Source organism: Leucopleurus acutus (assembly GCF_964270905.1).
Source record: "Leucopleurus acutus genome assembly, chromosome: 3".
Lineage (NCBI taxonomy): Eukaryota > Metazoa > Chordata > Mammalia > Artiodactyla > Delphinidae > Leucopleurus > Leucopleurus acutus.
In genome coordinates this window covers 137,835,332-137,861,403 of record NC_139145.1, presented here as the reverse complement: position 1 = coordinate 137,861,403, position 26,072 = coordinate 137,835,332, and the positions used below count along the sequence as shown (strand labels likewise).

Here is a 26,072-nt window from a genome sequence, read left to right as displayed (position 1 = left end):
GGTATTACTCAATAAAATACTGTTTTTTTCTTGCTCTGTCAAAGCCCCTGGGTGAAGTATGAGTTCAGGATCTGGGAGTTTTGAGTTAGAGATGGCAGAAAGTCACAGCATTTGGGGGCCCACTTGTAGAATACAGATATTGAATTCAGTACCACTGACAGGTGTTCTTGGTCTAAAACTCTTTCAAGTCTGAGTTCCCTTCTCTGTTGTGTTAAAACTGCCATCTTCCTTTAGCTCCTTCCTGTTCTTAAAGAATTTCCTTAGATCTGTGAGCTTGAGAACTAGATCTCAACTCGATCTACTTTCAGCTCTCTGCAGACGTTTCAAAAGGAAGAGGATGGTAATGGAGCAGATGGTGAATTGATGCAAGAATGACCTTATGAATGATTTTAATGACCTTATGCATGATTTTAAAAAAATATATAAACAAACACAAGATTAGGCAGATACTGAACATCTAAGGGCTCTCCCAGGAACTTCTCCAGAGGCTCTTGGCTATCGGGAGGTATCTTTAACGGGGATAGATGCTTTCAGAGGAATAAGAGGTGGAAGCAACCATTTTATCTAAAAAGTTATTGAGGTTATGAAATAACTTACAGATTCTAGTTTTAAACTTGTGATATTAAGACCCTAGTACTGTGTGGTGCATACAGTATACGCCAAACACACATAGACGGACCTTAATTTCTCTGGCAAAGCACCTCAATGTAATTGTAATTTAGCGAATTCCAAATATCTGAAGGCATTTTTGTTTTTTAATCAGAATTTTAGAGTCTGCTCCAGGTTTTTCGTCCTTCTCATGTTCACCCTCTTTCACTTTGACTTCTCAGTATTTTTGCCTGCTTTAGTATTTATTATGTACAGCATATGCTACCCTTACTCTCCTATCTATTTAAGCTTGGTCCTTTGCTCTCTTTTTGGTCCTACCTTTTAGGTCCTTTAGTTTAATCATGCATGTCTGCTTCTATTGATACTAGATTGTTTCCCTAAGGACTCTGTTAGTGAAACTGATTTGGATTTTACAGCTCTGGTGATATTCCTTCTGGTGTACACCAAGAAGACGCTATATATCCCAGGGGCTGATGCATTATTTTGTAGGGCTTTTGTTTTCTATTTTGTATTTGAAAAATTAGGTGTGGTCATGAACATGGGAATGTCTCTTAATATCATGAGGATAATACAATCATAAAATAAAATCATCCATGTTAGCTTTGGTCTCTGAAAAATGTAATATATTGTGATTTTGAGCAAATCGAGTTCCCCAGAGAACATTCATTCATGTAAAATTTCACTTCTGTAAATTTTCGTTGCTTGTACTGGAAGCTGACTAAAATTACTTGGCACCTGCCGCTGTATGTCTGGCGTTGTCCTGGGGACTTTACAGCTGTTAAGCCATTAAATCATCACAGCAGGCTTGTAAGGTAGGTCTGGATTCCGCCATTTTACTGAAAAGGGATGGAAGCTGAGTGTACAGAAAATGACTTTTCTTATGCCACCCAGCTCAAAGCTGGAACTTGATCCTGTTTGTTTGGCCCTAATCACAGCAGTCTTCCTAATTGGAGTTAGACATGGGAATGTATTAAGGCTTCACTTTGGATTTAAACATTGATTCGGATGAAAAATGAAACCAAGTGCTGTTGGTTGAGATGGTAAGCTATTGAGAATTAACCCAATTTAGTACTGAGTATAATCTCTGGCAAGGTCCCAGGTTCTGTCACATAGTACTGCCAGATAAAGGGTTGCCTTGATCATCAGTGATTTCATTTCTGCAAGTACAGTTCCATTGTAGAAGGGAATGAATTGTGGGAAAAGAAATTCACACGGGATCATGGTGTATATTTCCCCCAGCTTGTCTGAGGCTCCACCGGCCTGGTTATTTTATCTTCTAAGTTTTGGCATTTGATTCAGGGCCCAAAGCTGGGCTCTTGGCTGGGGTTCAACATCTGCCATTTGTTCTTCCTTCTCCTTTCCAATAGGCACCTCCTCACTGATATTTGCTCATTATTTTATTACTTAATTCAATGTCTCTCCTCTTCAGTCTATCCTAAATGTTTCCAATCACAGTAATTTTTTCAAGACACTTATTTTGTCTTAAACTTCTATTATGCTTCACAGTCTGATTTCACTTATATAATACTCTTGAAATGACAGAATTACAGAGGTGGAGAATTAATTAGTGGCTGCCTGGGTTTAGGAATGCTGGGGTGAAGGGAGACAGCCTTGACCCTGAAGACGGCAGCATGAGGGAACTCTCCGAGTGATCAGATAGTTCTGTATCTGGATCAGATAGTTCTGTATCTGGATTTCTGTATCACTCTCCGAGTGATAGGCACACGAAGCAAATGTGAACAAATGACATAGATAGAACTGCACCCAGATTTTACACTAATGTTGATTTCCTGCTTTTGATGTTGTGCTGTAGGAAGAGAAGATATAATCAGTGGGGGAAGCTTGGTGAAGATCCATGAGACCTCACTGCACTGTCCGTGTAACTTCGTGTGAATCTATAATTATTAAGAAAGAAAGGACTGTTGTGCTTTAAAATATTCAAGTTCCTTTGTCTAGCATATTCATTATGTTTCATATTCTTTGCTTCCCTCTGAATTAATTGTTCAGTTATCTCCTGATTTTTTTCCTACCTAAGTCTTATTTGGCATTAACACAGTGTTTGGCTTCTACCAGGTTACCAAGAAATGCTTCTTGAATTAATTGAGCAATTAAATATGCTTTATGAAAGAACAGTGTATCAGCACTTGGTCTCATTACTAACCATCTTTCTTTCCTACTCTTTTCTTTATTTAGTCTTTCTTGTCTCTGCCTAATCTCTTTCCAAGGACTAAGCAACATGCCAGGGATTTGGCGGGTGGAGTCTGGAGACTTGGGCTTGCCTGGGAGGGTTGCATCGCCTGTGGCCACAGTCACAAAGCCCAGTCACAAATTCTAAGAGGCAGTAGCTTCTTGAGGACTTACGACTTAGTGTCATAGGACAAGATGAGCCAGGAAACCCAGGATATAAACTACTGAACCCTGATCATCCATCCATTCAAATTTATTAAGACTAGTTTTACAGACCAGTGTATGATTTATCTTGGTGAATATTGCATCCATGTGTACCTGAAAAGAAAAAGATATTCTTTTGAATATCTTTTGTGGTTGTAGTTTTCAGTGAAAATCTAGTTTAGATCATCTGTGTCTTTAATGAGGTTTTTTTTGGGGGGGGTTGGTTCTGTCAGTTTCTCATACTATGACTGTGGAGTTGTCTGTTATTCCCTTTAATTCTGTCAGGTTTTGTCTCATGGTTTTTGAAGCTGTGTTGTTAGGTACATGCACATTCATGATTATTGTGCCTTCATCCTGATGAATTGACCCGTTTATATTATGAATGATCTCTTTATATCTTTGTCTTGAGGTCTTTGTTAAACACTTCAGTCTTCTTATGCTTACCTTTGCATGGTATATCTTTTCCATTTAAAAATTTTCAAACTACCTGTGTCTTTTTATTTAATGTGGATCTCTTAAAGACAGCATAGAGTTGGATCTAGCTTTTTTTAATCCATCTGTCCACCTTTGCCTTTTATTCAATGTGTTTATTAGTCCATTAGCATTTAAGGCAATTCTTGCTATGGTAGGATTCAGGCACCATTTATTATTTTGTTTTCTATTTGTCCCTTGTTTTTTGTTCCTCTGTTCCTGCTTTCTTTTGGATTAAAGGTTCCAAAATGCTTTTAGAATTCCATTTAATTTATTATTGTTTTTAATTTTATTTTGTGCTTGCTTTAGGAATTACAATATATATTCGAAGTTTTCTTAGAGTTATTATTTAGGGTTAATATTATACCATTTCCCATAAGATTAAGGACCTTGAAACTGTATGTGACCGTTTAACCCCTCCCTGACATTATGCTGTAACTGTCATGTGTACTACATTTACATATGTTATAAATCACACTATGAAGTGTTAGAATTTTTACTTTAAACAGCTATGTATATTTTAAAAACATTAAGAGAAAAATAGTCTTTTATGTTTACAATTTTTGATGCTCTTCATTCCTTCTGGGTATTTGAATTTCTGATATCATTCAGCTTGAAGAACTTCATTTGGGATTTCTTGTACTTTAGGTCTGCTGGGACATGTTTCCACAATTTCCTCATATCTGAAAGCTTCTTTATTTGCCTTCATTCTTGACAGATATATAGCTTGGATAAAGAATTCTGGTTTCATAGTTGTTTGTTTACCCCCCTGTTCCCCTCCCGCCCCAGCTCTTTACTGTTCAACTGTCCTGTGTCCTCCATAGTTTCTTATGAAAACTTAACACTGATTCTTGTTTCCCTATATGTAATGTGCCATTTTTTTCTCTTCTTTAAATTTTTTTTCTTTATATTTGGTTTTCAGCAGTTTGACTATGTGTACCTAGAACTAATTTTCTTTGTACTTATCCCGTTTGGGATTTTCTGAGCTTCTTCAATCTATACATCTATGTCGTTCACCCAAATTAGGAGATTTTCAGCTTTTTTTCCCCTGCATTATTCTCTCTCTTTTCACCTTCTAAAACTCTAATTATATAAAATATTTGCTGTTTTGCTAGTGTCCCACAAGACCCTGATGATGTCTTTGTTTCTTCTTGAGATTGGATTTTCCTTTACATCCTTAACCATACTTATTAACTGTTTTAACATCATTGAGGGCTAATCCCAACACTTGGGTTAAATTTTCTCTCGAATGTTGGTTCAAGGTTCCCGTTTGTTCACGTCGAGTAATTTGGACTGTTTTCACTTTGTGAATGATACGTTACATAGGCTCTGTATTCTGTACGTTTCTTCAAAGAGAATTGATAGTTTTTTGGTCTTAACGGGCAGTTACTTTGGCTGAACTCGAACTCAAGTTTGACTTCTCTGTGACAGGTGGCAGCTCCACTGACCCATCCAAAAAGCTAATATTGAATATGTGCTGTGCGTCATGCTTATGTGTTCACCATAGGTAATTGTGCTGAAAATACAAATAGACATGGACCTTCACCTCAGGAGACTTGCAATCTACTTGACACAGAGGGGAGAGTAAACAAAGTGTGACAAATCCCCATATGTCCTATGAGATAGGTACATAGAGACAGTGGAGTTAACTGAAAAAGGAGTTGTTACAAATGATTTTTGAAACAACTCAATCCTTCTGAGAACAGGAGGTAGTTTATTATATATAGTAATGATGAAAGATTGGCTGATGAATAGCTATTAGTTACACTGTCATAATTTTGTTAGTTCTTTGAAGAAAAGGAAGTGTTTCAAAAGCACAGCATGTTGTGAGGAAGCGATATTAAAAATAAATGTTTAAATTTATAAATGTTTAAATTCTTGAGTGCCATACTAAACAGGAGAAATACTTCTCTTTTGGTAAGAAAAGATGATTTGATAAAACCTGAGCAGACAATGCACATGATCATAAATTACTGAATGTTAGACGTTGCTGAGATAAAAGACCTAGCTATACTAAAAAAAGTATCACAAAAGATATATGTCACTATGTCATAGATCTTAAAAATCTGTCAGTTTCCTGTGTCAAATATCAAAGACGTTTCCTAATCCATTTTGGTATCTATACGTTTATCTATATAAAGTAATGGGTAACACGGGGTTGGTTTTCATTGTGTAAAAGCATGTTTGCCTTAGCAGTAACTTGAGCCTTTCTTTTCTCTCTCTCTCTCTCTCTTTTTTTTTCCCCTGTTTTAACAGTGTATCCTATTCAGTACATGTATCTGAAGATTACCCAGGTATGTTTTTCTTTTTCTTTTTATTACAAATATTCATGCCGTGATTCTTTGAATAGTTTTTTCTTCTGGAGATGTAAAATGTATATAAATATATCTGGGGGTGAAGGGTTGGCAGGGAAAGACAATATAAAAGAATTCTGTTGATTGCCTGTGAGTTACATGTCTCACCCTGAGACACAGTACAGAATCAGAAGAGTTCTCCCGTGAAACTACTTTCCTTGAGTCAATATGATAGCTTCATCCTGTATATTTACCTCATTACAATTAAAATGAAGATTCTCTAAACTGGTTTACTTGTTGGCTTTCATACTCTAAAAATAATGGGTAGGAGTAACAGCTAAAATAGTAGCTAAAAATAATGGTAATATTTGAAAATAATAGGCCTTTCTTAATTTCTCTAAATTTATATGCAGTTGAACACATCTCACAACAACTCTCTGAGGTTGTTACTATAATATCCTCATTTTACAGATGAATGATGACACTACTAGTAAGAGGAAGAACTGCAATTTGAACCCAATAGTCCAGAGCCCGTGGACCATACTGCTAGACTGTACTAGGCTTCTTGCATATGCACAGCTGTCCCCACTGTGTGTCCTGAAATAGATTACTAGATCCACACACATTTGTCCATAGAAAACTGAATATAAGGTCACTACAGATCTATTTTTCTATTGATCAAACCAGTATCTTTCTTCTAGGCCATGTTCAGTCTTACTTTCTAGACTCACTGTAATCTCACCAGAGCCCAGGATGTGTATGCCAATATTTAAGTCATGATAATTTGGACTTTATCTTTAGTGTTTTTCTCACTAATGATGTCTGTAATTTTATCTTGAGTAAGAGCACGAGCACTGTAGACTTAGTGTAGATCAAATATGACTTGATTAGTTTACCCCAAAGAAAAAAGTATAATGCAAGAATCTATTTTTTTTATCATATTCTGTGGCAAAGATTAGCAAATTTTAACTGCCTATGTTTCATATATATATTTTTTACTCCAGCATTCTTACTTAATAAAATCTGATGGTTACCACACTAACTGTTCTGATCTCTCAGGGTCATAAATTGAAATCACAATTCCAATTCCTATTCAAATCTAGCCATTTTATTCACTTACTGTGCATGACTGGGATCATAATTTTCTGTATAAAATGAGTAGATTGCTATAAGTAACTTTGATTACGTATACTTTGAGTATTTTTTTAAAACTAATTAGTTAATAATGTGGTATGAGGATATTGTAAAATATTTTTTTAGCCTTTAAGCAAAGTATTTCCAGTGGCAATTTGCATTATGCATTTAACCTTTTTGTAAGATCAAATGTTACATTTTAAAATAATTTTCACATATCATAAGTTCCCTTACAGTTGTTTTGCTATGATCTCCATATGTTTTAAGCATAGCATTCTGTAAAACTATTGTGCAATTTTACAAGGAGAGTTATTCATTATTAAAAATATGCCTATTTTTAATAGTATAAAAAATATTCTAGGCAGATATTATTGGAAGAACCAAGACATGAAATGTATAAAGAAAAAAAATTTCTTAGCTGGTTTTGCAATCAGCCCTCTCCCTTATTATGATATAGTATGTTTTTGATGCTGAATTTTGCTTAAATATATTAGGAAAATAAAAGCCCCACTATTTATTGTAAATATTATGATTATTATGCTTCTCATCTGAGGCAGCTCCTAGAGATGTCAGCCAAGAGAGATGCAGGACATTTAAGTCAGGGTGATAGAAATAATGCCGCAAATGAAAGCCCCCTGAAGACAGTAAGTGAATTATTCTGTAGCGCAAGAAATATGGTAGATGCCTTTAATAAACCAAGTGAACCAAATGTTTAGCGCCCTCTTGTGGTAAAGAAGTATTACTCTGGTTTCTCTCGCCATCCGGGAGCCCCACTGGAACTACAGTATACAAAAATTGAAATTAAAACATAAAGTATTGGTTATCATTGGTGCTTTTTAAAATTGAGTTTACATCATGAAGCAAGTTCATAGTGAGTTGGCAATATAATTTAATTTATAAAAAAGAAGTGTAAATAAAACACAGAGATGGAGAGAGAGATTAGTGCATTTGGGGAGAGAATTTTGAATTGGTTGATGCCAAGTATTTTCTTATGCATGATTGAATGGATTCTAAATACCAGTTTGTGTATAGACAGGACAAGTGCTATCATGACATTTTCTACTTGAAGAAATGTGCTGAGGGAAGTTAACTATTCCCCAAGGATGTGTAGTTTGGTGGTAACCAAGTCTATAATTCAGTTCTGATTCCTCTCACTTCTGCGGAAGAAGTAGTAGTAGTATTTTTATGGAGCGTTCTTCAAAGTGAATATTGCTATGATAATATTTTCCCCATTATTAAATTTTAATCCATAGTTATTTGTACTAGGAGTTCAGTTAATACGCTTGATTTCTCATGTAGATAATATTATATAAAAATTATATGTTTGCTCTTCCTTTCCAGTATTCATACCTGTATTTTTGTCTCCTCTTGTACTGGCTAGAACTTCCAGAATGACTTTTAATAATAGATATGAAAATTGGCAGCTTTGTTCCTTTTCTCAAAATTAGTGAGCTTGCTTCTAGTCGCTTTCAGAAGTGCAAGTATCATTGCTTTTCTCATTTACTAAGCTTTTTTCTTTTTTGAGAATGAGTATTAAGTCTTTATCGAATTCTTGTTCGGCGTCTAATGAGGTATCCTGTATGTTTTCTCCTTTGAATAGAAGGTGACAAGATATATTAGCAGATATCTTAAGGCTGCTCTATAAGAACTACGTGTATTTTGTCATGTACTCTGTTATTAAATACTTCAAATTGATGACGGAATTAAACTGTTCTTTGGCATTTGATAGAACTTGCTAGCAAATCTATCTGAGCCTGTATCTTTTTCCTTTTTTTTTTTTTTTTTTTTTGTGGTACGCGGGCCTCTCGCTGTTGTGGCCTCTCCCGTTGCGGAGCACAGGCTCTGGACGCACAGGCTCAGCGGCCATGGCTCACAGGCCTAGCTGCTCCGCGGCATGTGGGATCTTCCCGGACCGGGGCACAAACCCGTGTCTCCTGCATCGGCAGGCGGACGCTCCACCACTGCGCCACCAGGGAAGCCCTGAGCCTGGTATCTTTTTAGGGATGGCTCTAGAGCAGTTGTCATATATTTCTGCCATGATTGATGAATCTGTTCTTTGTTTCTATTTCTTAGTCAATTTTTAACATGTGTTCTTCTTGAAAGCCCACTATGTTGGAGGAATGTCCAAATTTTTCAGCAAAAAGTGTTTTTAATAGTATTCAGTCTGTAAGTCTAAAAATCTTCTGCATCTCTGTGGTTATTTCTCCTTTCTCATTTCTGTTATTTTATATTTATTCTTGTCCTTTTCTCCCCTTGCTTTTTCTTCCAAAAAGTTTGTCTATTTTAAAAATTATTTCAAACAAATGCTCTCTTTTATGTTGCTTTTAATTTCTAAATGCAGTAATCTTGATAGTACTTTTATTAATTCCTTCTGCTAATGTTCCTTAGGATTTTTTTCCTACTTTTTCTAGATAATATGGTTCAGTGCCTATCTCATCATCTAAGTTTGAAAATACAGTATGGAATTTTTTTTGCCCTATGAACATGTATTAGCATAATCCTCCAAATTCAGGATTATGCCGTCCTATTTATTCCTTAGCAGATTTGCCACTTTATAGTTTTAATCTATTAAGTTACCTGTGCCATCTATTGGAACTCATTTCATAGTTTGTTTTTGTGAAAATTAAAATTGAGAGGGTCTTCAGTTTTAGGTACATATAATAACGTATATAAATGAAATACTAAAGATATATTGGCTATTCAAATAAAATGAAGAAATAAAGCAGCCTTCTAGTTTACCTGTGGAGTTTCTACTGTAGACAATTTTCTGTTTTTTAAAGGTAAGTATATTACAAATCACAGATCATTGACTCTGTTGTGACCAGCAGAATTCTTTCTCATCAGTTACCACCTTTAGTTGGGAGGCTTACCTACTGGAGGGTATGAATTCTCTCATTTCTCTTACATGTTTTACAAGATACTGCAATTGTTGAGCGACAATATTCTGATATAAAAAAACATAGCAAAGCACTGATGTTTGGATTCAGACAGTTTTACCACTTACTACGCTATGTGTAATTATTTTAGTTACTTAAATAATTTGGGTGAATTAATTTTTCTGAGCCTTGGTTTCCTCATCTTTAAAATAGGGATAATAATTGGCTTGGTGGTTGACATGAATATCATATGTAGGGGAAATATGCAGATTGTATTATAAAACCAGTATAGTTATTATTTATAATTATTTCTATTAAGTTACATAGTAATGAATAATGGAATGCTGGCTTAAATTAGAAATAGAATAAAAGCAGTAATTTAAGAGATGCGTTTCCGTAGCTCTCTACTCACCTCTCCCTTGTCCACAGAAGTTCCAGTAATGCTTGCATAGTCTGGTAGGGAAGGGAAGAGAAAATATTCATACTGTTAACAGCCTTTAACAAGAATCTACAGGTTCTCTACAAAACATACACGTTAAAGAACCTAATTGTCCCCGGAAGCTTTCAGAAAAAGAAATTGCCAGCCTTAGACTCAAGTGGGAGACTCTTCCCGTGAAGGAATTTGAGTTTGAAAGCATCCTGTTCTGTCACTGGCTCATTCTGTTACCTTAAATGCATTCTTTATCCTTTTTGCGTCCTACTTTCCTATGTCTAAACAAAGACAATGTATTATTACAGATATCAGAATAGGTTGAGGAAGATTTAGAAATAATTAGTTAAACAACAACAAAAGAAAACATAGAATCAATTCAGACAGCTGGGACGCTCATCAAAGATCATCAGCAAACCTCTTCATTTTATAACCAAGCAGACAGTGGCTTAGAGTTAAAGGGATCAACAGCTAATTGGTAGCAGAGTCTAGATTTGAAGTGCTTTGTCTGCTCTTATGTTTCTGTTCTTGACTTGAATACACCTCTGTGATCTGGCCTGTTGTATCATAATGGTTATTTAATGGATACTGTCATGCAAACTGAAAACATTTTGGTTTGGGTAAATTAAGCCAAAAGCAGAAATGAAAAGTGTTCTAATGCTTAAATACTAATCACACTACAGACTGGTAGAAAATCTCTTAGAAAATGACATGTCGAATGCCTAATCCTGTCTTTCGGTGTTATGCAACAATAATTTACTAAGTTATATTGTCTTGAATCACACCTCACTGCCTTCCAGTGTCAACACTTTGTGTGAGCCATTTGGTCCTTTAAATTGAGTTATTCATTTCCCTGTTTTCTTAAACAGAAAGTTCTAATTTATTTGCCTCTCGATGCTTTAGTACAATCCTCCTTATTCCATGACACTGAGATATTCCATGATATGGAGTCCACTGTCCAGATCTTTCTGGATGTTTCCTTCGAGTTGCTGGTCAGCATTGCTTCCATTGCTCTTTTTCTTCTCAAGTTTGCGTCAAGGAATCCATTGTACATAGGGAAAACCGAACTATGCACAATGAATCAATAAGGCTCTGAATGAGGGTTTAAGAGGTTTAAAAATGGACTGAACCCTCTGAATGAGGGCTAAGAAATTTTAAAACTCTGTTTTAACAGAGCAGCTGTTGATCCTCACCTGAAGGTATGAGTTTACTGACCCCAGATAAGCAGTCAAAGGCTCACCTAATATGATGAGACAGTAATTAAAAAGTTATATTAAATCTGTTTCTTAATCCGGGGTCTCACCTGATAAACACAAAAATCCTCACACCCTCCTAGATGCTACTTGAAAAGGAAATAAGGCAAAATTTGTAATTAGAGCAAATCAAAATAATGGGGCAAACCTGTTTTGTTTCAAGTCTAATCCACCCGCATCTCCTCTCAGATTCCTGAATAACTTAAAGCCTTTGACTTTGAGAGTCTTTTGTGGCTACGTTGTGAATACATATCACTGTCACTACTCAAGGTCTAAAAACAGTACAGATGTTTCTCTGGAAATAAAGTAATTACTTAGCTATCTATCAGTTAAAAATCATGTTCTCATTGTACTGACACAATATTATGAAAACTGGGCTCAAGATCTTTTATCATGTGTTCGGTAAGTCATCTGAACACTCATTTCTCCTAGCAGAAATTGATACAGGCTTCTGTTGTTGGTTAGGTCTATTTTAGACTTTTATTTTATATATATATATATTTACATTTTTCATACATCATCGATGAGTGTATTATAGGACCATTATTTAAAAATTGGTTAAATATTTGTTGAATAGCTGTGTCACAGATGCCCTGTAACCATCAATGAGCAAAAAAAATAACAGTCGTGTGTCATATTACCATATACTTGATACCGATATTGGGAAGGATGCTCTTCAATGAGTTGCGTCCAAATGCTCTTCAACCAGGATGCTCTTCAACCAGTTGCGTCCAAATGATCCATTACTGCATGGGATGTTAGAGATGTGTTTGGGTAGTCTCTATCCAAAGTCCATATTTGTCTAGGAGATGCAAACATCTTTAAAGAAGCTATTTACAATTAATTCGCACATAAACCTGCAATTTACTTCATTTTTTTTTCTGAGATTAATCAGAACAGTAGTGTGTGCCTTATGAGTGTTGGAAGCGATGTGGCTATACCTTAATTTTTTTAAATAAAGGTTGTACTTTTTCAAGTTACTATGCCTTTAGTTGTCTATATTTCTTTTGCAGATAATACATATGTGTCAAGTTCAGAAAATGATGAAGATGTATTAGTTACTACAGAGCCAATTCCAGTCATTTTTCATCGAATAGCAACAGGTAATATAGGAGTACACTATTTTCTTAAATTCCAGGTTAATATTTTCTTGATTATAGGTAGCTTTGTTTTTTGGTTTCTTTTAACCCATATAGTATTTATCTTTGGCATGTATAAATCTGGTTTTCCATACAGATTTTCTATTTAAAGTCATTAATTTGTTTTTCAACAGTTTTAAAAATGCATAAATTAGTACTTTTAAAAAGTCCCATTTAAATGCCTTATGCAGATATTTGCTTTTGTGAAAATATTTTCATTCATAATGATACTGCCAGACAAACTGAATATTTAAAAAACATACTGAAGGCAATGTAGATCCCATGAAATATATAGTGAGAACTGAAGGAAGTTGTACTGTGGCCACTTCAGTTTGAGCACATTTTTATGGGCAATGAAAAATCAGAATAGTTTGTATGTAATATAATTCTCCAACATAATATAATTTCAAAATATCCCTTAATTTCTCTTGCAAAAGAAAGAATCATCTATGGGGTGTTTTTATACTGAAACTTATAAATATTTGGTAAATAGTATACTGAAAACTAAAATGCTTCTTTAATTATAACTTTCAGAATTAAGAAAGACAAATGACATTAACTGTTGCTTATCCATAAAATCCAAATTACAGAAGGAAAATGGGGAGGTATGTAAATTACATTTTATGTTTTATTATGTTTCTTCAAACAGTATAGATATATTTGAAATTTACTGTGTATTTGTAGTTAATATCATCATTATTTAGGTTAAAATTGCATATAGTGAATGAAGTACACGCTCCTGGCTTAGGGACTTATGTATGGGAAAGATGGTGGCCTAAAATTAGCTACCTTTCAAGTAATAGAAAGAACATCTGGTTTAAATCTAAATAAAGTGCATACAAAACCTAACTTGTTCTCTGTGTTTTCATCAAATAATGTAGTTGATTGAAGAGCGCTTATGTAACATATTTAGAATAACCGTATGTTATTCTAAACTGTATGTTTAGATTAACTGTACGTGGTACACATAGTTTTGATCAGACCCTTAAAATTTCATCTGTAAAAGATGATCTTTCTAGCTAAAGGAGCACAGAGCGTGGGTATAGTCTTATTATTTTGGGCCAGTGTTAAAACAACAACAACACACTTATCCCCTTTCCTCACCTTCAAGAAATTTACTTCAATCTGTAAGTAAATACGGGGACATTAAACAAACAAAATGAATGTGGTGGGACCCGACAATTCTTTGGTTTTAAAACTATGCACTGAATGCAACCCTGCCTTCCCCTCAGTGTTGTACCATTCATAGTGCTCTTCAGTAGCCAAACTGAGAATCACTGATTTAGCATTATTGCTGCTAAAACCAAAAACTGTTTGTATTTTATAAAACCCAAATTCCCTTTTCTAGGTTTTTTGTTTGCCTTAGTAATTTGAAATTTGATCTAGAAATTTAAGGATAATTACAAAACATTGAATTAATAGATTCCTGTGTCTAAAAGCAGCTACCTTTCTCTTAATTATTTTAAAAGGGTCAGGGATAGGAATAGTTACCTTAGATGAATTTTTGTTGTTTGTACTTTAGACACATAACAGATACGGTTCAGTTGATTAGAAACTCAAACTTCAAGTTCAAGCATATTTAATTAAATATCCTTTTGAAATCTGAAATCTAAAATTATTTCTACAAAGTTCTCTTCATAATGTGATTTGTATTTATTTTCATAATTTGAGTTTTATATTATTAGATTCAAAGTGCCTTTTCTTTCATACCATTATGTGGTGTTGGCAGTGGAAGTGAGAACAGTCTGGGATAAATAACGCTGAGGAATTTTTTAATAAAAAATTGAATCAGTGTGAGCTGCTCAGATGTTTTATCAGAACAAACCCAAAATTGTAATTGATTGATGTAGCTTTTTATATACATCAAATATTAAATTGTACAACTCAAGACCAGTGAAACGTACATAGAGCTTAATGCACCCACAAGATTGTCTCTTACTACCTTTTTGTTTTTGGTTTGTACTGCACCAACAATTCTTTTATTTAAAATCCATGTGGTATGCATAAGACCTACCTATTATGGCCACTTGTTACTTTAGTTTCAGAAGGAGGAAAACTAGTTTGACCATTAAAATTGCCTTCTTACTATTATTTTAAGGAGTCAAGACAAAATAGTACGGTGGAAGAAGATTCTGAAGGAGATAATGATTCTGAAGAATTTTATTATGGAGGACAGGTAAGCACACCAGCTCCTCTGAATAGCCACTCTCAAAGGTAGCAGTAGCCATCACGTTCTAGTGGAAATCTGTGCTTGTCATCTAAAAGACCTGTGTGTTGTTCAGGGTTCTGTAACTAACAAGGAAATTCCTATAATTTGTCTGACGCTCATTTTCTGTATATTTTCAGAAATTAAGGTTACTTTTGCAGTTATTTGACTGTAATCATTTATTTACATTGAAGTTGTCTTAACTTCATTACAGATGTTTTGCAGACAGCATCTTATTATGCTTTTAACTTTTACATTTATTAAGCATATTGTGCTCAGTCAATATTTTGAAATGCTGACACTAATAAAAGCATGAATTGTTAGTTTTAAATAGAAGGTGATTGACCTTTATAAAAACTGATGGGCCCTAATTATCGAGCATCCTCATTATTTGTATTCATTATCTTCCTTTTCCTTCTATACTAAAGTGTTTGTTGAAAAATTGTTGTGAAGAAACATCATAATTTATATATATGAAAATAGCATAGCCACATATGCATATATATGAAAGAATTCATTATATTTTTCCAGAATAATGTTAAAATTTTAAACTGAGCATTTGATTTTAGGATATGGCTATATAAGTTGTCTTGTTCTGTTTCTGTAAACTTCTTGATCCAATATGCTTTGTAGCTTGGATAGTTTAAGGGAAAGGTAATATGTTAAAGAGATGCTTTAAAGCCAGTTATTATTATGTAAAGAATGCAAGTCAATTTATTCATTCAGAATCAGAAATTAGTAATCTGTCAATCAAGTGTATGCAAGGCAGTAGAGGTATGGACGGACATAAATAAAACTAGATTTCCTCTCTCCAGAATGCCTTACTAGGAATGGGGTACTTTTCCTAATGATTCTTTAACCAATATAACACTCTAACATTCTGCAAAATAATTCTTCCAGTTTCGATTTTTGTTTACACTGCTAATTCTTACGGGGGAAGTAAATGTTTTTTTTTCAGTCTAGAAGTTTTTCAGATTATCTGCCACTTCACTCCTTTTAACATTGGCATTGTCTTCGTATCAAAGTAGTCAAATATTACTTTTTAAGCATAATAAATTATACTAGATGTATGTGATAAGCATAATAAATTATACTAGATGTATGTGAACCTAAGAACTTTAGTGAATATATTGCTGAACTGTCTGTACTTTTTTTTTTTTTTTGGCGGTACGCGGGCCTCTCACCGCTGCGGCCCCTCCCGCTGCGGGGTAACAGGCTCCGGACGCACAGGCTCAGCGGCCATGGCCCACGGGCGCAGCCGCTCCGCGGCATGCGGGATCTTCCCGGACCGGGGCACGAGCCCGCGTCCCCCGCATCGGCAGGCGGAATCCCAACCACTGCGCCCCCAGGGAAGCCCTGAACTGTCTATACTTTTTTCATGAAGGCGACAGAGAAAATGCCCATGGCAGAACTACAGGGTCACCTGTCCAAGAGATTGTTTGTATTTTGATTTTTTTGATTCTCTTTACCCTAAGTCATTTCTAAATTATCCCTTTTCATCAGGTGAACTATGACGGGGAGCTGCACAAGCACCCCCAACTCGAAGCTGATTTGTCGGCAGTGAGAGAGATATATGGGCCACATGCAGTTTCTCTCAGGTAAATAAATACCTTCGGTGAATACAACTTCGGTGAATACAAATACAGCACATTTATGGCTGTGATTTTTTTGTGTGTACACATGGTTTAAGATTACATTGATTTCATTAAAGAAATTAGTTATTTTTGGAGAGTTAGTCTGATAAAATATCAGTCTTGAGTGGCATCGTAATCAATTCCTGTAACAGATTTGGCCAGCTGAGCCCATGTTGTTATCATAAATTAAGGACATATTTGTGTGAACAATAAAAGTCAATAATGCATAACCGCTGGTATCCAAATCACATTGTGATATGTAATCTGGCCCCTAAGAAAAGAAAGGAAAAAAAGACATACGTTTGTGCAATGTGTGTTTGAATGATATTTTTTTGTTGTTGTTGCAGTTACTTAATATATTATTTGGTGATAAATTTCCAGGCCATTTTCTATTACTTTAATCATTCAGAAGACCCCCACCATCCCTATTTAGACTTTCTTTTCTCTCCTTAATTTAAGAAAAACCCTTTTCTGCCATCATACTTGTTTCCTTCCATGAGTCAGATCTGATGTTTCAGATTTTTGTTATCTTCCTGAAGGGTGGTCTCCAAGTCTCCAGACTCCTCTCACAGCCTGACCTCAGTTCCAGCCTCATCCACCCAAACCAGGATTGTTTCTGTTCTCGAAACGTGCTATATTTCCCCTTGACTTTGTCCATTAGCCCAAGCAGTGCTTCCCTCTCAAACCCGGTTGCTCTCTTTTTTCAAGCCCCAGTCTAAAGGTCAGCTTTTCTTTGAGCCTTCCTTGAATCTCTGATGCAGACTGGTTATTCTGCCGTATGCACTCCCATCACATTTGGCTCTTAATCTCATTTATTAGTCTCTTCATGTCTTGTTGTTATGGGTTTACTTCTCCCCCTCTAGACTCTGAATTCTGTGAGTGCTGGGGCAGCACACTTTTTTGTTATTTGCCTTTATTTTGTGTTGGTTTGGTTTTCAATCCCGCTTGTACTCCAGTACTTAGCCTAGCACAGGGCACATATGAAATATAAGCTGGGGGCTTCTTGACTGTTTCCAGTGGAACGTCTGTGAAAAATGTTCATATTATCTGGTTATGTTCTTTTCAGTGAACATACGCAGATTTTGAGAGAGCAAACGAATACTTAAGGGAGTATAACACAGCTGTAATTTATAATTGCTAACTGTTTCATTTTACCTGCAGAAACTCACAACCACCTGTGGCCTAAATAAGCCGGGATCGTACACCCGGACCCTCTCCCTCCTGCTTATGGAGGGATATTAGGCTACAACTGAGTGAGGGTGATTGGGATTATACTTGGAAAAGCAAATCTTTACAATTTCCAAAGTTTTGGCGAATTAGCTGTGATCATTTCACAATTGATCCATGCTCTGGCTCCCGGATAAGGAATATGGAGATTCCATAAGTATTATAGAATGAATAAATGAAGAAGGCAACAGGGACTATCAATAAATTGTCCAGGGATTCCCTGGCGGTCCAGTGGTTAAGACTCCGTGCTCTCACTGCCGAGAACCTGGGTTCGATCCCTGGTAGGGGAACTAAGATCCCACAAGCTGTGTGGCTCGACCTAAATAAATAAATACATAAATAAACTGTCCAAAACAATGACTAATTTTTTTAACTTTAGTCAAACTTTGGTTGAAAGCTTAAAACTTTAATCGCAATAGTTTAACCCTCTCCCCCATGAAAGAAAAAGTCTGTATATGATTAATTCAATACAACATAGAATTTAGCTGCTTTTCATTGGAAATATGTATTTTTGTTTAGAGAATCACTTTACCACACACTGATTGCTTTTATAAAGTTTTTTTACATATATTTCCATGCTATCTAGGCCTCAATCATATCATATATATATGTATATATATATGAATATTTTTGTTTCTTCAGCAAGCATTTGATATTACTATCTTATATTACTTATATAAGTAATATATATTACTTATATATTACTATATATTATATTACTTATATTACTATCATAAGGTAAATACTTATAATTTCTATTAGTATCTTCCATTATTAATAAAATATTGATAATTTATGGACTGTTGAAATTAGATAAATATCTGGAATTTCATTCAAGTGAAGTACCTAAAGTCATAAATGGTTTTGGTTACTTTCCCCTTGCCTCTTTCACTTACAAGTTTTGGTCCAATTTAACTCTCAATGAATGCAAGCCATGTTCTTGCCTGCTCTAGATTTCCTCTAACTACAGAGGATGTTTCCAGAATAAATAACCTCCCAGAGGCCTCATGATATAAAGGGAAATCACAGCAGGACTAGTGTGATTTACTTAAAATAAATAAGAATGAATTTACTGTCTGGTCTCAAATACTGTGGCTTTGGACATATGGGAGAAAGGAGTAGTTAGGCCTAAGATCTTGGAGTCACCTTCTTTGCAAAGTTTTAAGTCTATTGAAAACAGACTGTTCTAATTAGCTGTTCTTTTACTTAATTGAGTTTCATAAGGACTTAATGGAGTTTGAAGAGCAAAAGTACCTCAATATGCATAATATGCTATTTGCTGTCATTTTTTTTAATGTGACATCTAATGAGAAAGGCAGCTAACCACATCTAAGTTCTCTTTAAGAGAAGAAAATAACAGAGATTGCCTCAATTGAGGCAAAACTCTTTTCGTAGGTTGAGGGAGGCTATAGAAAAAGTGGCCGATGATAAATTTATTACTTAAGTAGGTAGTTTTAGCTTTACCTGGCCAAATCATTCAAAAGCAGCCTTCTGGCTGGGTTGAACCGTACTTGGAAACACTGATGACAATTCTGATTCACAGGCTCTTGTGCAGGAAGTGAGTTAGGTCTCTGGGGGAGCGTGGTTAACCCCCTGATCAGTCTGCATGTGTCTCATCTCGAATCATGCAACAAAATGAGGTTATTTTACGTTTTTATTATAAATTTACTCCTATAGTCATGTATTGATTTAAAAAATGATCAGTGCTATTGAAAACAATTTGAGATTAATATTTTTAGAAAGCAGGGAATTACAAATCACAAAATTCTCATTTGGTTGGGAATGAAATGATTCTGATAATTTGCTGATGATGTTTCAAACTTTTACCCCAAATAAAATATCCTTTGCTTTATGATCATCCATCATCCATTTAAAGAACTGGAGGCAGCTGAGTAATATTCTGATCTTTGTATTGTGGCTAATGTTGAAGTAGGTTGGAAGATTGCAAGATTTTGACTATTCATTTTGATCACTTTTTGTGGTTGGATGATTGTAATTTTGGAGTTGATGTTTTGGAGGACAGGGCATGCAGAGGATTTTTTTAAGGTTTGAGGAAGCTATACCACTGTATTCAGGCTCACCACCCAAACATATATCTCATGGAAAAGAGAGAGCGAGAGCGAGAGAGAGAGAGAGAGAGAGAGAGAGAGAGAGAGAGAGAGAGAGAGAGAGAGAGAGAGAGAGAGAGAAAGAGAGAGAAAGAAAGAAAGGGAAAGAAAAAGCCACATAAATCAGGGTAGACCACTTTAATTTCTATGGATTTCCATTAGTAGTGGGCCAGTAGGACTACTTAACAAATCTCTGGTTCTCCTCTTCTGGCAGATGGCAGGATTGTATTTCCCTATCTCTCTTTTTTTTTTTAATTAATTAATTTATTTATTTTTTCGCTGCGTTGGGTCTTCATTGATGTGCGTGGGCTTTTGCGGTGAGCAGGGACTACTCTTGATTGCGGTGTGCGGGCTTCTCCTTGCGGTGGCTTCTTTTGTTGCAGAGCACGGGCTCTAGGTGCGCAGACTTTGGTAGTTGTGGCACGCAGGCTCAGTAGTTGTGGCGCACGGGCTCTAGAGCGCAAGCTCAGCAGCTGTGGCTTTGCACGGGCTTAGTTGCTCCGTAGCATGTGGGATCTTCCTGGACCAGGGCTCAAACCCGTGTCCCCTGCATTGGCAGGAGGATTCTTAACCACTGCACCACCACCAGGGAAGTCCCGTCCCTACCTCTTATAATATCAGCAGTGGACACACAACTAGTGTTGGCCAGTGAAAAGTGAGCCAAAGTGCTAGTGTGTGAGTTCCCACATCTTCAGTACTCCACCACTCTGGGCCCCTTGGCGACTACAATGAATAGCATTCTTTCTAGTCCTCTGATTCCATAGTAAGCAGGTAGTGTGAGTGAGATATAAATCCTTTTTTTGTGTGTTAAACCAGTGAGATTTTGAGGATGTTTGTTACTACAGCATAACTTAACCTACACCGAAGTATGTCATTCGTCAAAAGATCTTGGGTTGGATGTTTGTAATGTCCTTTGCAGCATACTGATTCTCCCGCTTCCGCCTCTGGAGCCCATGGAAAAGCAGTCTGAACTGAAAACCAGGGTAAAGTGATGGCAGGAGGCACACAGAAGAAAGAAACAAACAGGAGACTATTTTTCAAAACCACTGGCGTAAAATCTAGATGCAGGCTTCACAATGTGAGATCCCAGACAGTCACCTCTTCTTCCAATGCCTGTGCTTTCCTCAAGCAAAACCAAGGACTTTTAAACGGAGGGCAGAGTTGTAGCAAGTGTTTACACTGTACCTCTTATACACTGTTATTTTATATGGGGTTCCTTTCTTATCTGGATCTAATTTTTAAATTCTTCTTAGCCCTGTTGTCCTTTAGAGAAATTTATAGCTACCATGAATACAGTCTTGCAAATGCTTTAATCTGCCAAGACTTCTTCCCAACTACTGAGTTTGCATATTTCTTGGCCCATTCACAAACATCTCTCCCACACTGAGCATGAAACACACACTGAGTAGGCATGCAGAGATAGACACACAAGCTGTTGAGTTTCAGATGTCTTAGGAAGGTGTATGTTTCTTCACAAAATATATTTCTTCTCCAAATATAGCTGACTAATTGTTGAAAGCAGAAATAACTAAATAGCAATAGAGGTTTATTTCCCAAGAACTTGTGATAGAGTTTCATGTATGTGTGTGTACGCATATAATTTCCTTGACAGTTGATGAGGGAAGGCTATCTGTCTAAAATATATTTTTATAACCAGCACAGTCCTGCTAATTTTGATCAGATAGTATTATAAAACATCACAACAGTATAATAAATAAGCTGTGGTTTTATAGAGAAAGGAGGACCAACATAGACGGTCTAACATTTAATATATTGTAAGTATGTATGTGGTATCATTAATGAGGATGTTGTCTTGATTAGTTCCACTAAAAAACAGGAGAATGAATTGCTAAGAATTCTAACACATAGTGCCCTCAACAATGCATGTTCATAGAAAAATATGTTTCATACATATGTTCTTAAATGAACTAGGTCACATGCAAGTAGTCCAAATCAGATGGCTGGATTTCAAGATATGTCAATTCAAAGACTAATAACTCAGATGCTGGAAAGAAATTTGTGGAGCAGTTCTTCTCAAGCCCTCAGTCCCAGAGTGAAACAACTGCATCAGATCATTTCTGTGTAGTCTCCCTTCTCTTAAAAAAGTATTCAAGTTCAATTTGATGTGATCTTTTCATAGTGAATAAATATAGGCAGTGCACGGAATTGTTTTGAATTATTATAAACCCGATACAGCATTCAGTACACAATCAGATATCAAGATTCACAGTTCAAGTTGCATTCGTATTTCAAGCATTCGCCTTGATTCTGCGTTTGCTATTCGTGAGATCTAGGGCTACTGAAAGATACTCAGATACAGAAGCAATCGTGATGACTGGGCCGCTGCATCTGGACAGACTGTAATCACGCTTTGTAATCTCGCAGTGGGAAACGTGAAATTACTGGCAATATATAAAAAGGGCATCACAAGGGAAATTGGTTTGCATATACACAGTGTTGTTGTGAGTTCTTTGAAGTGTGGCATAAAAACAAAAGTGTAACTATTTACAGATCTCCACCTGCAGAATCCAGCTAATTGCAAACCTTTAATGCCTCTGCCTCCTTAAAATTCTGTATTTATGCTCTGCTGTGGTGAAGAAGAACACTTGTAACCCTTTACTTACTTTTTTTTGGAAAGAAATTGATAGTATTGGTAACTGGGAAAATACTAACTTTTAACCAGAAAAGTGCTGAAGAAATCATATAAGGAATACTTCAGAATTCACATATTAAAGGTTTTATAAGGAACGTATATCACATTCTGATCATAACGTTATGATAAATTCCGTTGAAATGATCTGGAAATCTATTTTTGAAGAAAACAGCTGTGGGTAAGGTTTGTGCTGACTTTTGTTATCTCTGATTCCTTTTTCTCTGCCTCTAAACATACCCAAGTCTTGCCATCATAAATAAATCCAAAATTATTCTCGCCTCTGAAATTGGCAAAGATGGGAGAAAAAAATGCCTGGCGATGATGAGCATGTGGAAAATGGTCACTGGGGGATCCTCGCTGGTGCCATTATAAGTTGTTTTAACCTTTTAAAATAGTAACTAAACAGTATATATTAAGACTCCCAAATATAGTTATACTATTTATTTTACTCAGTAATTCTAGAAATTATTCTCTGGGAAGACAGCTGCACATCGATTTTTACCCAGAGAGCTATTTATCAATATTTATAGTGTAAAAAAGTTGAAAGCAACCTAATGTTGTATTACATAATTTTATTCATATAAATACAGACATTTAAATTTATGGTTTTGAAGAATATTCCACAATATAAAAAATACTCATTATAGAAAAAGTGAAAGAGCAGGACAAAAATCTTTACATACCTTATTATCCTTAATAATAATCATGTGTATTACATGATATATTAATACATGAAAGAGACTGGAGTGAGATATAAGCAAAAAGAATTGTCTCTGAGTGACCGTGTTACAAGTTATCTATTGTCTGTTTTTCTCCTTCTCACATTTTATATAATGAGTCTATATTACCACTGTAATCAGAAAAAGTAGATATTTTTAGAAAATACATAAGATTTTTTAATAAAGTAAATTTTGTCCACAACCTATAGTTAATATATAAGTACTCTTTATACTTTTTTGGTTTTCCTACTTCTATTTTATCTAAATAAAGTGTTTTGGTTTCCATAGTGTTTTGGTAATCTGCTTGCTCAGTGAACAGTGTATTTGGAACATTTCCCTCAGGATACTAAATGTTTTTATATCAATATTTTTAATAATGGGTAATTTAAAAAGATTATATTAACGTGCCATCATTTATATCCTTATTATTCAATATTCTTTTTTTTTTCTAATTTCTACTCTTACATACATCCTTCTAGGTAAAAGTTTGCACGTATTTGTTATAATTTTCTTGGGAATGGTTGTTGTCAAGGCCTCTTTGTCTCACCACAATGTCTTTTGCACATCATTAGTGATCTATCCTCATCATTGTATTTAATGGCTCTCTTTTAACATGCCTGGCTGTAGGTTATTTGACTTCTTAAGAGAAATATGCAACAGAGACTCTATGTGGCCTGAAAAACCTAAAATATTTACTCTTTTGACCTTTATAGGAAAAGTTTTCTGAACCCTGAAGTAGAGGCATAAAAGAAATGGTTCTTGTGCTTGGTCCCTCTTCTTGTCTTAGTTTCTGTATAATTTCATAACTAAGTTGGCATACTTTTGTATCTAAATTTGCATATATGTCTATATTTGTAAAGGGTTATAAAGGTTTTTATCCTTTATGAATAGCACAGATGTTCTGACGCAGGCAATTAAAGAATTCCTATGCGAATAATTTTATCCCTTTTCTTCTTTATGTAACCTTTAAAAATATGACCATGAAAAAACAAAAAGTAATTTCATAAATAGTGAAAATGTGCTCAGTGTTTTGATATATTTCTAAGGAGAGGAAGGAGAAAGCATAGAGGCTGAGTTATTATTTTCTAATATGCTGCATGTTTTTGGTCATTGATATCAAAAAGCAAAAGGACCCTCTAGATTCCTTTATTCATCAAATTACATAAAGCCATTTAATCATTAAAAATGCCTTCTCTAAACCCTATAAAAGTGCCATAGTTTTGTACTCTGTTAGCATTATTTGCATATATCATACACAGAGATCTTCATTGAGTACCTACTATGTGCCAGATACTGTACTGTACAGTTTTGAAGTTGAACATGAGTTCAATGCCTGGCTTCCCACTGACTTCTTATCTGCCCTTTGACAACTTGTTTCGCTTTCCTAAACCTCAGTTTCCTCATTTGCGAATGAGGATAATTATAGTATCCCTGTCAGAAGGCTATAATGAGGACCTAATGAGATCATCCATTAATGTTTGACCTAGTTTCCAACACAAAGTGATAAGTGATAGTTTATTGAATATCGAATCGGCTAAGCACTTGCATAAGTAAATAGGATACGTGTATTCACATCCCAGCTCTGCTACAGAGTGATGACAGGTGAGTTACTTTATTACTCTGAGCCTCAGTTAATGGACATATAAATTGGAAGTAGTAGTAGTACCTGTAGGGCACTATGATCGCAGGTATGCAAAATCCTTAGAACGAGTTCTGGCATGAAAGTGCTCAATAAATATTGTCCATTAACTTTTATAATTTCTGTTATCTCTGTAGTTTTCTCCCTCACTATGATTTGTATTTGTAACTTAAGGAATTTATTACAATATCAAAAATAGGGATGTGTGTATGGAGAATATAAAAATTGCTGTTTTTATGATCTTTGTTAACTACATGCTAGTTTGTGGCACTATGTTGGCTGGAGAAAAGTTGGTCTCCATCATGTCTTTATGTGGAATATACTGTTGTTACTTGTTTTAATTTTGATACATCAGACCTTTAGATCTGGCTGTCAAAACATAGTGACATTTAAGTGGCAGAACACCTGGACCAGTTTCAGAACCACCGTCTAATGTGACAGGAAAATTTATGGGCACTTTATTGTGGCAGTCACTTATCCCTCCACCCCTTCCTTGTGTCAGAAACTCCTTTCTTGTCCTTAGAGGCAGCTCTTCATCTTCAGAGTACAGTGAAAAGCGAGTGGTCACATAAGAAGATTGTTTAATTTGTCACAGAGAACTGGGAATGTTTGAAACTATGAACCAAATAAGTCTTGAATTTATGTATGCATTTGCCTGAACATGAAGATGGAAAGATATCTGTATGGTATAAAGAGGTCACATAAGACCACAATCCAACTAAATTGAGTTAGTTAATTCATGTCCACAGTCATTTCTGAGCTATCTGTGGAAATCAGAGATGAAAATTCATGATCAAATTTTACTTTGAAATAAGCTAGGACGCTATCTTTTAAGCAAAATGAAAAAAATAATGTTAATCTTTGCTTTCAGGGAATATGGAGCCATTGATGATGTAGATATTGATCTGCATATTGATGTTAGCTTTCTTGATGTAAGTATCAATTGAAGCAATATGATTGGTACATTTAAAAAACACACTTTTATTCTTGGAAGAAATTTAATTTTAGTTTCTCTTGTACATAATACTATAAGTAACATAATGACTTTGTCAAAGTGACTTATGAAGAAATGCTATGACTTGTCAAAAAAGCAGAGATTTTATATACATATATATTTTTTCCATCAGTTCTTGTAATATATTCTGAAACTTATGGGCTTGTAGTATATCATTATTTCTTAAGTTTTCATTTTAATTTTCAGATTTAGAAGGCAAAAATTAAGAGTACTTTGGCTTTCTTTTCACAAGCGAATAGGTTTTGAAATAATTTATAGGCCTTAATGATTTAAA

The 26,072-nt window shown here is 35.2% G+C and overlaps 1 protein-coding gene across 1 annotated transcript in view; it reads left to right on the top strand.

The window, feature by feature from the left end:
- The window catches only part of PARP8 (poly(ADP-ribose) polymerase family member 8), a 175,274-nt gene that overhangs the window by 89,359 nt on the left and 59,843 nt on the right, over nt 1–26,072 (top strand). Inside the window, exons 3-8 of the mRNA XM_082835521.1 lie at nt 5,728–5,765; nt 12,472–12,561; nt 13,132–13,202; nt 14,696–14,773; nt 16,307–16,401; nt 25,655–25,715. Of these exons, the coding sequence (XP_082691647.1) occupies nt 5,728–5,765; nt 12,472–12,561; nt 13,132–13,202; nt 14,696–14,773; nt 16,307–16,401; nt 25,655–25,715 (433 nt within the window). The remainder of the gene's footprint in view (nt 1–5,727; nt 5,766–12,471; nt 12,562–13,131; nt 13,203–14,695; nt 14,774–16,306; nt 16,402–25,654; nt 25,716–26,072) is intronic.